Source organism: Martes martes (genome assembly GCF_963455335.1).
Source record: "Martes martes genome assembly, chromosome: 2".
In the NCBI taxonomy this organism is placed as follows: domain Eukaryota; kingdom Metazoa; phylum Chordata; class Mammalia; order Carnivora; family Mustelidae; genus Martes; species Martes martes.
The window spans coordinates 178,370,045-178,385,896 of NC_137889.1; the positions used below are offsets into that span (position 1 = coordinate 178,370,045).

Sequence of the window (15,852 nt, forward strand, 5' to 3'; positions counted from 1 at the left end):
ATGGTGCTTGTCTTTGGGCAAGTATCTTGGGAAATAACAAACACTAATATAGGAATTAAACATTTAAACTTTATTATACCTCAGTTAAGTTGGAATGAGCTATTATGGAAAACCTAACTTTCTCAATATTGCTTTTCAAATGGCAGCCGTTTATAAAGTTTTAAGTTCCGTTGCAAGGATAATAGAAGTGTGTTGAAAACAAGACTATTAATCACTTAACAAATTTGAGTGCCTTACTGTGTTGTAGGCACTGAGAGCTTGAGATTTAAAGGAAAAATGGATTAAAAAAAAATAGATATAATGCCTTCCCTCCAGGACCCTACATTATTTTTTGATCTTTAAAAATCACTGTGTTGATTTTAGGAGTTTCAAAATACTGGTGAATGTTAACCTTTTAGGGTTATCTCATAAATTCATGAATCTCATAAATTCGTAGAATTTCATGCTTCTTGAAATAAGACTAAATATCAGTGGCCTTCTAAGGTAATCAACCTTTTGTGTGATGTTTTCAAAAGTGATGGTTCTTCAGATTCGCTTTCTAATATACAACTAAAACATTTTTTATTTGATGGTCAATAATAAGTGACTATAGCTGAAGTAAAGTCTACTTCTTGAGAGATGGGCTCTGGAGCCACCAGCTTTGTTTTAAATCCCAGGACCTCTTAGAAGCTTGACCTTGAGCAAGTTACTTAACTTGCCAAAACCAGTTTTTCTCATTTGTAAAGGCGTGGTGGGGGGGGGCGGCCAGGATGCAGGGATCATAGTTCATTTATAGGACCAACCACATAACATTGATATAAAAATTAAGTCAGCTGGTGAATATTGAGCATCTGATAAGTCTTTGCTGTTGTATGCAATGATTATTCATTATTTGCTTGTTATAATTTTTTTAGCATTTTATGGGAAAATGCTAAAAAAAAATCAAAGAGAAAAATTTGTTCATAATTCTACTCTTTCTCTCTTTAAGTTTGTTAAAGCAGGAAGTAGAAGTTTACATTCTCCACCCTTCCTTCTTACCCCTCCCCTACCTCCCACCTCCCACTCCAGTGGAATCACTGTTAATAGTCCAGTGTGCCCTTCCTGATGTTTCCCAAGGCTTATGCAGCAGAGCTGTGTGATCTTGAACTCTTGAAGAAGTGAAATGGCTCTGGAAGTTTGCCTGAAGGAGGGGTTGTGAGAGCCGTGTTCTGTCCAATGAGAGTCGTTCAGAAGCACAAAAAATCAAGCAGATGCAGGAAATTCTAGGTGAATGTTCAGGCTGTAGGAGAAGAAATCCGCTTACTAGTTTTAATTCTTTATTGGACAAGGAAATATAGTCTCATTTTGAGTCTACCGCAATGAGAAATCTTCAGAGCTAGTTAAATGTGGCAGTGAGCATTGTCACTGGCTGGCAGTTGCTTTCACACACGTGCTCTCTCTTGCCCTATGTCTTTGTTCCCTGACTCGTACACTGTCCCACCTTTCTTCACCTGAGTCATTCTTGGTCATCCTTCAAAACTCACCTCCTCACCACCTAAACACCCCAACTGTTGGCTCCTGTAGTGAACTGGGCATGCTTAGCTCTCTTTTATGAAAGTACTTTTTGTGTGTCTTTTTCTAATTTCAACCATAACTTGTGTAGGGTGGGGACGGTATATTAACATTTGTGTCTTCTTAGCACCTAACATAGTAACTGGCATAAATTAAGGTCTGTAGATGTTTATTGACCTGAACTAGCTAGCTGTTGGGCAAATCAGGTATTTTTTTGAAATCCTGGTATAGACTCCACCTAGGGAAAAATGAACTTCATTATGAAATTGACTTCATTTAAATTTTGTTCCAATGTAGAATAAATAAACTTGTTCTTGAGAGGAATTGTACTTCTTATGTTTGAAAGAAAAATAAAATTCCTAACCCTAAGAGTCAAGTCTGTCTTCTCCTACTATCTTTACAAATTCTTGGCAAATTTTCCTTGTAGCTTTCCTCATAGAAAAAGTAGAGGCCGTGAAGCATGAATTATGTTACCCCCTATTCCCTCATGCATCATTCACATTTTCACCAACTTTCTTCTGACCTCAGAGGAAGAGGCAACTACTCCCTTTATTGCAATAGGAATCCTTTCCTCCATTGCTGATCCCATTCCTTATTTCTTCATAGCCCCCACCAGCATCCCCTACTCAGTGCTCTGTCTTCTGCCTTGCCTGTTCCATGGACTCCTTCCCTACAGCTCATGTTCATGTCCAATTAATCTCATCCTTTATCCTTTGACTTACCTTTCATTGCAGTGACTACCTTTACCCCTTACTTCCTTTCATAGAGAAACATGAAATATTCTACTTCTTCAACTTCTATTCACTCTCTGATTCATGGAGGTCTCACTTCCTTCTTCACACTCCCAGCAACAAATTTCACTCTATCAGCCTTTTCCATAGTCAACAGACATCCTAATCACTGAATGGCATAGGCTTGGCCCCTTTGCAGCTTCACTATGATTACTCCCTATTTAAAGTTTCCTCCTCCCTAGATTTCTCTGATATTACTTTCTCTTGGGTGTCCTTCCACTCCTTTATTACCTTAAAGTCTCCTTCTGTAAGGAATCTCGTGTCCTTACCTGGAGTCACCCGCCCTCTGTGTACCTAGGATTAGCACATTCCTGTCTGGACCCATAAGCATACGATCAGAACCCTCAAATTGCTGCACAGCCTCTGTTTCACATCTTGCTTCAGATAAAAGCTTTCCAATCTCTGTTTATTATCTGCCTTCTCCCGCATTAGTTGCTTCGAAAATTTGAGATGTGGTGAAAGGCACCATTCGTCATCCCATCATACAAGTTAGAAACTGTAGAGTCATGCTTGATAACACCTTTGCATGTAGTCCAGTCTTAAAATGTGGTGTAGTAAGTCCTAAAACACATAGTAAGTCCAAAAACCCAAATATGTCTTGAATTACTCTTCTGTTTATCCCTGCTGCTACCTCCTTAATTCTGACCATCTTCGTCCTTCTCCTGAATTACTTCAATAAGTTTACATTGGTTTTTGGCCATTCCTACATCAAACTAGCTGGACACCCAAAGTCCCCTCATTATTCTGTTATAGGAGTGAGTAAACAGAAGTAGTATCACATCCTTCTTCTTCAGGTGAACCTTGTGACTCCCCATTTTCTGTGGAATGAAATCACTACTCATAGGACTGAATCACTACTCATTAGAACTGAACCTTTGACATATGACCCATATTTGTGTTTTTGGATGTTCTCTGTTACTTTCTTCCACGAAGAGTGAACTGGTGTGTACAAACTCGAGAAAAAAGAATGATAAGGACAAAATCATTGATTTTACCTTTCTCCGCGAACTAACCAACTCTTTAGGTAATCAAGGATTTCCTTTAGTTGGATTCAACCTGGTGCATTAGATATTTTGGGAAAATAAGCCCTGAAAATGTATTTCTTCAGTAGCCCCCGAAGCTAAATATTTCTTGAAATAACTGATACAATTCTATAGAGCAGAAAGTATACAAGTGTTGGCCCAAGGTGGCATTTCTATTTATTCTGATGCATAATTTAGAATATAGCTATCTCCCACGCATCTTTGACAATGAGTTTGAATATTTAGCTCCATAAATATAATTGGAACTAAATCTTTACTTTTGAAATAAGTGTCTTTTTGTGATAAATACCAGTTCTTTATGGTTATTTGGTAGGCAGTAGGGGAATGGGACAACCTTCCTAATATTGGTTGGTGACATTATATATGAAATGCTGTTTAACTCGTTGATACGATATTCTGTGATACAGATTTCCTCGTTCTACTCTAAGGAAAATGCTTTCTGAAGCACAATTCAGGCAGGCTAGTATGAAAAGGCATAGAAGTATGGCAAAAACTTTAACATAGAGCAGGGTATTTAAAGCAAGACAACCTCGAATGATGTATCTTTCCTTTAAAATTGAATATATATGGGGGAAAACTACGCTTTCGAAAAGGGTTAATGTTTTCCATCCTTCTTTCTAGCGACCCGCTGCGGCAGGCTCAGGACTGTTTTACCAGTAGTCCTATTAAGTCATAATTAGAGGTGTTCACAGTAGTATAATGATTTTTAAAATGTCGAGTATTTTATTCATTTTGTTTTAATTTTACTTCTTTGGTGTTTTGTTTAATTCATCCTACCAGACAGAGAGGAAGCGCTCTGAGAGTAGATGTGTCTCGTGCATTTCTGGATCCTTGATACCTGCAAGAAGAGCGAGCGCCCAGGAGTTGAGATATATGTGAATTAACCCAGCAGATTGTCATTTTATTCCAGTTACACTCAAACAGCATAATAATTCAAAATCTCATGGGACAAAAGAGCTGAGAAATAGGTTTCATTAGCTCAATAACTAAATATTCAGGTGAAGCAAATTCTGGAATTTAGGTTTTCTCTGGCTTCCCTTTTAACATTTAGTGGATTAAAATTCACCCTAATTCTTTAACCATGCTTTAAATTATACACAAAACTTAAAAAATAGGATTACATATGTTTCTGTCTTCATATCCTCTTTACACTTTTGTCTCCCCCGATGTTAGGAAAGAGAAAAAATATGTCGACCAATGCTGGAAAGATGTTGCTGTTGGGGACTTTATTCGCCTTTCCTGTAATGAGGTTATTCCTGCAGACATGGTCTTACTTTTTTCTACCGATCCAGATGGAATCTGTCACATTGAGACTTCTGGGCTTGATGGAGAGAGCAATTTAAAACAGAGGCAGGTGGTTCGGGGATATGCAGAGCAGGTAAATAATGTGTTCTCAGCTGGTGACTTATTAACATTTTTCTTTTCAGAAGATTTTCACGGGTACATATAAAGAAATTTTTAAATTCATGTTTACAATTACAAAATAGAATCCCAGAGGACTTAATCCATTTCCAGCTATCTGTGGAAGTGTTTTATAGATAATAGAATATAATGACTTTGAAGTTCACATATTTTAGTCTGGCAGTCGTATATCTTTATAACTTTTGGAACTGAATTAAAGGAAACGGAATTATTTTGCAATTTGGAGAATTATTTTGCAGTGGAAATAATCACCTTCTGTTCCTAAAATCTGTAATTGTGACTATACCTGGACCTTTTGAGATTTGTGTAGCTTCTCGTGCCACAGAGCTTCTAGACCTTTCTAAATCCTGCTGTGGTGAGGGAAACAAGAACTTGAAAGTTATGTTAACATGAGTTTGAATGAATTCCTGCTCTGCTGTTTAATTACTGTGTGACCTTGGGCGAGTCACTTGTTTAATGTATCAGCTTATCTTAAAATAGAAATAATGATGTCTGCCTCATAGCTTTGCTGTGAGAGACAAATGAAGTAATATACATAAAAATGTCATGCATGGATAGTGCTTACATGCCAGTTTCCTTTCCCTTTCTCTGGAAACACTTGAGATGAGGTATTATTTTAAAATTTAATGATCTTTTTGAAACTCAACTGTTAAGTCCGGTTTCCTTCGTCTAGTAAACTAAAAAGTGTTTTAGCTGCATAAATGCCCTGGTCTTCAGTAAATTTCATACTCTGATGGAACACCGGGCCATGTCTCTGTGTCTGGATTTAATTTAGATCCTGTGATTGATATGCCTCTCAGCTTGTCATTGTTACTTTTGTGAGCATTTATGTAACTAAAACATTGGCAAAAATCTTACACAATTGGAGATTCTCTTGTATACCACTAAGTACCAGCTTTGAGGGTGACGTCTGTTGATTAATCATCACTCTTTGGATTCAGTTAGGGGTCAGCTGGGTTCAGTTCAGGGTCAGTGCTCTGGAATCCCATGACCTAGTTTTCAGTCCTGTTTCTAAACACTGCCTTGTGTGGAAACCTATAGCAAATTATTGTTGTTCTTTGTGCCGCTCTGTCTTTATCTGTTAATTAGACCTAACTATAACACCTACCTCATGGGAGTTTAAAGAAGAAATTAATGTATTTAAGGTACATAATTGAGATTGTAGTAGATCAGAAGAACTCAAAAACTGATTAACAAATCAAATCATATGATTATATAACTCAGATTTTTCATACATTTGCTGTGATATGTTAATATATTACAAGCTATATCAATAGTATTTGTTTTATTAGGCAAACATTTCATAGAAAAACAAGGAAATGAGATAAAGTTCCCATGGCTTATTCTTTGCGAATCCATGCCTGTGTTCTAGAAACACACTTTGCTTATTTGCTCACTGGTTTTATCAAGCCTTCTAAAATTATCATTCAGTCCATTAGAGAATTTTGTGAGGTGCTGTTGTCCAGGTTATTTTTAAATTTTTGAATAAAGTATGCTGGGATTAAATGCTTATGCGCTCAGAATGTTCATTTATATGCTTAATCTCAGACACTTCCTGCATGATTAAAGAATAACAACAGAGTATCTTCAGCTTTTCAGTGCTTTCTATGTAACAGAGTGTTTGCTGTAGGACTAGAAGGTCTCCTTTGCAGAGTCCTTCATGGATTCCAGTGTATGATTCAGACCTTCTCATTACCGGTAGATGCTTATGAATATTCTGGGACTGGCCCAAGTCCCACTCAGTCATTTGTGATTATGCCTGTATTTTCTTCATTTGGGTAATTCGTGACATAAATTTTGTGGCAAGAATGAATTAGTTTTATCTTAAAGAGCTGGTGGGAGGATTAAACACTTAAATATCAATTTTGTAAGACGCTGATGTCTGGCTTATTTTTAAATTTTTAAATAAAATTTTCTGGGATTAAATGTGTATGTGCTCAGAATGTTCACATATATGGTTAATGTAAGTGAAGTGGTATACATAAAAATGTCATCTTTTTGACATTGAATTCTTCTTGTGTTGTGATTTTACATGTATAAATAGTTACTTATCTTTTTTTTTTTAGGACTCTGAAGTTGATCCAGAGAAATTCTCCAGTAAGATAGAATGTGAAAGTCCAAACAATGACCTCAACAGATTCCGAGGCTATCTGTGAGTGATACATGACTTACCCTCCTTGGTGTGAGTGAAATTGTGTATTGCAATTATATTTAATTAACTCAGTAAAATTTTTGTGTCTGTATATCCAAGTTAAATCACCAAAGGCCATGTGTTTAGCCATCTATTAATTTAACTTTATCTTAATCATTTCGTTAAATATTTACTTATGTATGATTTAAAAACGGTAACAAAATCTTGTTCTTAAAATAATTGTAAAGTCTCTGTCACTAGTGTGAGAATGTTTTCCACTCTCTCTGTAGTAAGCCCAAGACATGGTGTTTGGAAGGAGGTGTCTGGAAAGAACTGGCAATCTAGGTGACAGGATGGTGTCCTCCTGCAGAATTAGAGTACCAGGTGGATATTTCTGGTTGGCATAAGTTAGCCAAGGGTTTGGAACATGTGTAAGAAAAAGTATGGGAAGTCACAACAGTGTTCATGTTGAAGACATCTTGTGGCATGTATGTCCCTTGCATGCTAGAATTTGAGGTCTTACCTAATTTTAGCATGCTTTGGCTACTTAAGTGCTTTATGCCTTGAACCAAGTTATTTACTCTTTTCAAGCTTCAGTTTCCTGAGAGGAAACAATTTAAGAGGAGACAATTAGACCTGCTTCATAGTGGTGATCTTAAGAGAAAATGGTAGAGAAAATGTCCAGCACCAGAGTTATCCTGATACCAAAGCAGACAAAGACATTTAAAGAAAGATCAGTATTCTGCATGAACATCGATGTAGAAATTCTGCACAAAATTATAGCAAATCGAATCCAACAATGTCAAAAGGATAACACATCGTTACCCAGTGGGACCTATCCCAAAAATGCAGGGTTGATTTAATATTAGAAAATCATGTGATGTAATCTACCATATTAATAAGCCATAATTAACAAATTGAAAAAGAATGACCATCTTTCTGATTATCTCATAGATGTAGACAAAGCGTTTGACAAAATCTAACTTCCGTTCTTGCAAACTGGAAATAGAAAGGAACTTTCTCAACCTGATAAAGGCATCTATGAAGAACCTACAGTTAGAGTCATTCTTAATGGTGCAAGACTAGAGGCTTTTAAATGCATTTCCCCTTAGATCAGGAGGAAGACATGGATATTTACTCTTACCACTTTTATTCAAGATTGCACTGCTGGTTCAAGCTGGTGCAGTCAGGCAAGGAAAGGCAATAAAAGCTATCAAATAAGAAAGAAGTAAAACTGTCTTTTATTTATAGATGGTTTTATGTTCTTTGTGGAAAATCTGATAAAATGTATAAGAATTTAATAAGTGAATTTAGGGGCACCTGGGTGGCTCAGTGGGTTAAGCGTCTGCCTTCCGCTCAGGTCATGATCCCAGGGTCCTGGGATCGAGCCCCGCATTGGGCTCTCTGCTCAGCAGGGAGCCTGCTTCCCCCCCCCACCGCCTGCCTCTCTGCCTGCTTGTGATCTCTATCAAATAAATAAATAAAATATTTAAAAAAATAAGTGAATTTAACAGTGTTGTAGGAAACATCAATATATAGAAATCAATTGTATTTCTGTGTATTAGCAATAAACAACCATATATTGAAATTTTTCAAAATACAACTTATAATAGCATCAGAAAAAATGAAATACCCAAGGATAATTCTGACAAAAGATGTGAAAGACCTGCACCCTCAAAACCATGGAACATTGCTGGGAGAAATTAAAGACCTAAATAGTTGGAAAGATATATGTTGTTCATGGGTTGAAAGACTCAATATTCTTAGGGTGTCAGTTTGTTTCCAAATTGATCTGTAGATTCAATGTAATCCCAATCAAAAGCCCAGCATGGTTTTGGGGTGTTTTTTGGGTTTTTTTTTTTAAAGAAGGGCAAAAGACATGAACCGACACTTCTCCAAAGAAAATATACAAATGGCTAACAGACACATGAAAAATTGTTCAACATCAGGGAAATTCAAATCAAAACCACATTAAGATACCACCTTACACCAGCTACAATGGCAAAAGTTAACAAGGCAGGGAACAACAAATGTTGGAGAGGATGTAGAGAAAGGGGAACCCTGTTGTTGGTGGGAATGCAAGTTGATGCAGCCACTTTGGAGAACAGTATCGAGGTTCCTCAAAAAGATAAAAATGAGTTGCCCTATGACCCAGCAATTGCACTACTGGGTATTTACCCCAAGGATACAGATGTAATGAAAAGGGGCACGTGCACCCTAATGTTCATAGCAGCAATGTCCACAATAGGCAAACCATGGAAGGAGCCAAGATGCCCTTCAACAGATGCTTGGATAAAGATGTGGTTCATATATACAATGGAATATTACTCAGCCATCAGAAAGGACGAATACCCACCATTTGCATGGACATGGATGGAACTGGAGGGGATTATGCAAAATGAAATAAATTAAGCAGAGAAAGCCAATTATATAGTTTCACTTATATGTGGAACATAAGGAATAGCATGGAGGACATTAGGAAGGGAAAAATGAAGGGGGGGAACCAGAGGAGAAGTTGAATCATGAGGGACTGTGGACCCTGGGAAACAAACTGAGGGTTTCAGAGGGGAGAAAGGTGGGGGGGGATGGTTTAGCCGAGATGGGTATTAGGGTGGGCACGGATTACAAGGAGCCCTGGGTGTTGTATGTAAACGATGAATTGTGGAGCACTACTTCGGGAACTAATGAAGTGCTATATGGTGACTAACATCACATAAAAAATAGAAGTAAAAATAAAAGAAATTGACAAGGGGCGCCTGGGTGGCTCAGTGGGTTAAAGCCTCTGCCTTCAGCTCAGGTCATGATCCCGGGGTCCTGGGATCGAGGCCCGTGTCGGGCTTTCTGCCCCGCGGGGAGGCTGCTTCCCCCTTTCTCTCTGCCTACTTGTGATCTCTGTCTGTCAAATAAATAAATAAAATCTTTAAGAAAAGAAAAAAGAAATCGACAAGTTTATTCTGAAAATTTATATGGGGATGCAAAGGACCTATGTTAACTTAAAACAACTTTGAAAAGAAGAACAGAGTGGGAGGGCTAACACCACCTGATTTCAAGTCTTCTTATGAAGGTACAATAATCAAGTTAGTGTCATTTTGACATAAGACAGACCAGTAGATCAGAAGACATTGGAAGAGTATAGAGTCCAGAAATTGATCCATACATTTACAGGCAACTGGTTTTTGTTATCCATTAATATGCCTTTGACAAACGTACACAAGCAATTTAGTAAAGAAAGATTACTGTTTTCAACAAATGATGCTGTAACAATTGGATGTCCACATTATAACAAATAAACTTCAAGCCCTACCTCTCACTGTGTAAAAAACTTAACCAAAAATGGAGCCTATGGTTAAATGTAACCCTAAGATCAGAAACTGCTTACACAAAGAGGAGACATAAGGGGAATCTTTGAAACCTTAGGTTAAGCAAAGATTTTTTGGATACAAGACCGAAAGCGCAATCTAGAAAAGGACAAAAAATATGAAAAAGAACTTCATCAAAATTAAAACCGTTTTCTCTTTAATGACTCTGTTAAGTGGATGAAAAGATAAATCACAGACTGGAGGAGAATATTCGTAATGCGTGCATCAGATGTAGGACTTGTGTTCAGAATATGTAAAGACATCTCAAAACGAAGTAATCAGAAAACAAACACTACAGTCTTTTAAATGGTTAAAAAAAATTTGAACAGATACTTCACTAGAAAAGGTACGTAGATGACAAATAGCTATGTGAAAAGATACATGTTAAAACCACAAGACTACAACTGCTACAGTTAAAAAGACCCAAGTATAGAAGCACGGGTGACAATGTAGAGGATCCAGAACACCCATATACCACTTGTGGGACCATATAAAGTACAGCCACTTTAAAAAACAATTTGGAAGTTTCTTAAAAAGTTAAACATATGCCCACTGTACGATCTGGCCATTCCACTCCTAGGGAGTTAGCTAAGAGAAAATAAAACATTTCTTCATACAAAAACCTGCACACAAATATTCATAGCAGCTTTATTTGTGAGAGTCCAGAACTAGAAACAACCCAAATGCCCATCAGCAGGTGTATGGATAAACGAATTGGATATCCATACCATGTAATACTACTCAGCAAAAAGGAATACACTGGTGATACACGCAACATGAGTGCATCTCAGAATATCACGCTCATCAGTGAAAGAAGCCAGGTGGAAAAGAATATATACTATATGATTTGATTTATATAATTTCTTAAAAATAGAAGCTAATTTATAGTGATGGGAAGCAGATGAGTGAGTGAGCACCTTAACCAAATTTCTGAAACGAGTCCTGGTCTACCTTTTCAGCCTCTTGCTTCACCCATGTCGGACATGATTTTTTTCTTATAAGACACATTGGAACATCATTTGCTGTTGTGGGTACTCAGTCTTGCCACAGAGCCCTTACCTAGTTCTAGGGCCCCAGTAACCTCCTGACTTTCCAGTTATCACTTGCCTCCAGATTCCCTGATGTCGTGTTTGCCTGCTCTTTGGTTTTCCCATTCGTGATGGGCTCCTCTGACATCAGTCTGCTTCAGGTGTGGTGCCTTACTTTCTGATTAGCCTGGAATTGCCTTCCTCTTGGAATCCACATCCAAAAGATGGCTGCCTGCTTCCTCTCCCTCCCTCAGTGACTGGGCTTCCCTGGGTCGGCTCTGTTAACGCCTCTATTGAGAGCTGGCTTCTGCAACTTGCAGGGAAGCATTGAATGAGCCAGCCCAGGTAGATACAATGATTTTATGTGGAATTATTTTTATCTACCAGACTAGCTTCTTATCCCTTACCTGCTCTGTGGTCTGTTTTCTAAAATCAACCAAAACTGAGATGCTCAAGCTCACTTTCATATGGAGACTTTTCTAGTCTTACTTCCAGGCAGAACTGACATTCTCCCTATCTGTGCACACAGTACGTACTGAATATCAGATTTCTGTCATAGTATCTATAATAATAGTATTACATTTACATATTTCTCTATCGATCACCTCCCCTTAGACCCCAGGAACCAAGACTGTGTGTGGTTTTCTGTCCCCAGCATCTGAGTGGGAGTGCTGGGCATGTGGCAGATGTAACCTAGCCTCTTCAGTGGATGAGAGCTCTATGTGGACAGTCCGTGCTTCATATAGAGTCCAAAGGTCCCACATCCTAAGTGCCAAATATATACCTATCAAGGGCAGGACCTGTTTAATGCTGGGCAGACACAGTTAGGATAGGAGTCGGGCTTTGATCTAATGACAGTAACCTAGAGTGATGTAATGGTGAAAAATAAAGATCCCAGGGCTAAAAAATCTAAAATCTTACTGAGAAACTTTGGAAATGCTTGTGTATGTTAAATCAGTTCCTTAAAGGTTCTGGGGATAATGATTCCTAGATTGATGAGGATTGTGTGGTCCTTGCCTGGGAATACCACATGGAAATGTGAATGTTGGGACTTAAATTCTTCATCTGTTAAACCAGGAAGTAGAATTAAATTAAGCCCAAGGATACTACCGACCCTGACTATGACTCTGAGGTTGTCTGTTTGTACATAAAACTACATACACAAAGGAATGTAAACATCTCTTAGAATAAGATGTTTACAACTTACAGGAGTGAAGGGACAAATCGATTTTCTTTGTGGTATGAAACCTTCTTTGAAGAGTTATTTCCTTTTTCCTGTAATTCCAGATAACAATTTTCCTGTATGTAAGAAAAAAGGAACAATTTACTGACTGAAGTATATTGCTTAGAAAACAGTCTGATTTTAATGCTGAAATTAAGAGGGCATTTTCAAAATAAGTGAAATACATTACTTTTTGCGTATTTAAAAAAAATTTTCCAGTTATTTTTCTCTGTATTTTTGCCATTATTGTAACTTAATCAACTAATTACTTTGATAATTTTTAAATTGTTTATTGCAGAACACTTCAAGCATGCAAAAGCCAGAAGAAAAATATAATGAACACCCACAGGCTCTGACCCAGTTTTAACTATTTCATAATTCTGCCAACTTTGTTTTAATTATCTTCCTATTTCTTCCCTATTTGCATTTCACTGTAAATACTTCACTATGAAAACATAGCAGTAAAGGACCAGAGCCATAACATCATTATCACACCTAACTAAATAAAGAACAATTTCTTGTTATCATTTAATACTTAGTTTTTGTTCAGACTTTCCCAGTTATCTCAAAAGAATTTTTTATTGATATCCTAGATATCAACATTTTTTGTTAGATATCCTAACCAGGATCAGAACAAGGTCTGCCCGTTTCATTTGGTTGACATGTCTCTAGATTTTGCCTCCCAAGAAATTAGGCCAGTTAGCTTGTAGAACGTACCCCTTTCTAGACTGGACTGCTTGTCTTCTTCCTGAGTTGAGTCCTCCCTGCTTCTCCCTGTGCCCCCTTGCCATCCATTTGTTGAATAAGCCAGGTCATTTCACCTACGGTTTACTGCACTTAGATTTGGCAGACTGCATCCTTGTGGTGGTGGTGAACATTTTCTGGCCCTCTGACTTCCTGTAAACTGTCCAGGGGTACTTTCTTTCTTTCCTTTTTTTTTTTAATTTAATTTTATTTTTTCGGTGTTCCAAGATTCATTGTTTATGCACCACACCCAGTGCTCCATGCAACACGTGCCCTTCTTAATACCTACCACCAGGCTCACCCAACCCCCCACCTCCTTCCCCTCCCAAACCCTTAGTTAGTTTCTCAGAGTTCACAGTCTCTGTGGTTCATCTTCCCCTCAATTTCCCCCAACTCTCTTCTCCTCTCCTTCTTCCAATGTCCTCCGTGTTATTCCTTATGCTCCACAAATAAGTGAAACCATATGATAATTGACTCTCTCTGCTTGACTTATTTCACTCAGCATACTCTCTTCCAGTCCCATCCATGTTGATACAAAAGTTGGGTATTCATCCTTTCTGACGGAGGCTTAATACTCCATTGTATATATGGATATATCCTTTTTATCCATTCGTCTGTTGAAGGGCATCTTGGCTCTTTCCACAGTTTGGTGACTGTGGCTATTGATGCTATGAACATTGGGGTACAGATGGCCCTTCTTTCCACTATATCTGTATCTTTGGTGTAAATACCCAGTAGTGCAATTGAAGGGTCATAGGATAGCTCTATTTTTAAAATTTCTCAAGGAATCTCCACACTGTTTTCCAAAATGGCTGCACCAATTTGCATTCCCACCAACAGCATAAGAGGGCTCCAGGGGCACTTTCAAGTCTGATGAAGGAAATAGTTTCTATTTCTACAGAGATAGACGTAGATATACACATATACATGCACGCAGGAAGTATTGCATACAATTTCAAAGTCTTCACAGATCTCTTGATGCCACAGACTCTAGGTTGATTTTCTGTTACAGAGGCTTGATTAGGACCCTTTGGAGACATCTGTTCCATACCATCTGGAGGCCTGTAATGTCCCTTGTCTCATTGGTAGTTCTGTTAAGACTGGTGTTATCTACCTTATCCTTTCATTATAAAATTCCTCATCAGGGACGCCTGGGTGGCTCAGTTGGTTGGGCGGCTGCCTTCGGCTCAGGTCATGGTCCCAGCGTCCTGGGATTGAGTCCTGCATCGGGCTCCTTGCTCCGCAGGGAGCCTGCTTCTCCCTCTGCCACTGTGTCTGCCTGTGCTCTCTCTCTCTCTCTCTCTCTCTCTCTGACAAATAAATAAATAAAATCTTTAAAAAAAAAAAAATTCCTCATCAGTCTGTCACCTAATGATTTTAGCAGCCACAGGTTACCATGGCCTAGAACAATCCTTGATTCCGTCCGGGTCGAAAATGGTAATTTCCTAATCCTATCAAGAACTTTTCCCTTGTCTGTTACTAAGTTACCTGAAATACAGTTTGTACTTGAGTAATAGTTCCTTATTTGGAATATTTCTGAGTTTTTGTAAAAGTTGACAATCGGTGAATAATAGAAAACAATGGTAATTGAAACTTTTTGCATCTTTCTCTGAGCCAAAGCAAAATAACAAAAACAAATGGCCCAGAGATTTGAAACCTTTCTTGTGAACTGCTTGACTGAATACTTCCAATCAAGAAAACTCAAAATCCATGATTTTAATTTTGCATCCCCATGTTTGTTATTTATCCCCCCCCCCCCAGTTTTACTATGTAAAAATGAATCTCTGTGCTCTCTTATAGAGAACATTCCAACAAAGAACGTGTGGGTCTCAGTAAAGAAAATTTACTACTTAGAGGATGCACCATTAGAAACACAGAGGCCGTGGCGGGCATTGTAGTTTATGCAGGTTAGTGACACTCCTCATTTTCACAGTTGTCTCCTCTGTGTTTTTCTTCAAGTTAACATTTCCCGTTTATTCAGAATGCAGTCTACAAACGCAGAAAGGAAATTTTGTCTTGATAAGCTTAATCCTTGGTCTTTGTTTTTCTAAATGGATCACAAAAGCAAACTAAGTTAGCAAAATGTATTATGCAACTACTCTTTATTAAATTATCTGTCACAGAGACTTAAAAACATGATACTTGCTATCTGGCTTTAATTTGCATATTTTCTGACATGTTAACCTGTGTAGGCCATGAAACCAAAGCAATGCTGAACAACAGTGGCCCAAGGTATAAGCGCAGCAAATTAGAAAGAAGAGCAAATACAGATGTCCTCTGGTGTGTCCTGCTTTTGGTTGTGATGTGTTTAACTGGTGCATTGGGTAGGTAAAATAAAATTTTTGTATACTGACCTCTTTTCAGCAAGATCTTTATTTAAAAGTATTTTATTTTCGGGCACCTGGGTGGCTCAGTGGTTTAAGCCTCTGCCTTCGGCTCGGGTCATGATCTCGGGGTCCTGGGATCGAGCCCCACATCGGGCTCTCTGCTCAGCAGGGAGCCTGCTTCCCCCCCTCTCTCTGTCTGCCTCTCTGCCTAGCTCTGATTTCTCTCTGTCAAATAAATTTAAAAAAAAAAAAAAA

The 15,852-nt window shown here is 38.1% G+C and overlaps 1 protein-coding gene across 1 annotated transcript in view; it reads left to right on the forward strand.

The window, feature by feature from the left end:
• Positions 1 to 15,852, forward strand: part of ATP10D (ATPase phospholipid transporting 10D (putative)) — a 103,999-nt gene that overhangs the window by 36,055 nt on the left and 52,092 nt on the right. Inside the window, exons 4-7 of the mRNA XM_080796926.1 lie at positions 4,538 to 4,742; positions 6,853 to 6,938; positions 15,071 to 15,177; positions 15,463 to 15,594. Of these exons, the coding sequence (XP_080653052.1) occupies positions 4,538 to 4,742; positions 6,853 to 6,938; positions 15,071 to 15,177; positions 15,463 to 15,594 (530 nt within the window). The remainder of the gene's footprint in view (positions 1 to 4,537; positions 4,743 to 6,852; positions 6,939 to 15,070; positions 15,178 to 15,462; positions 15,595 to 15,852) is intronic.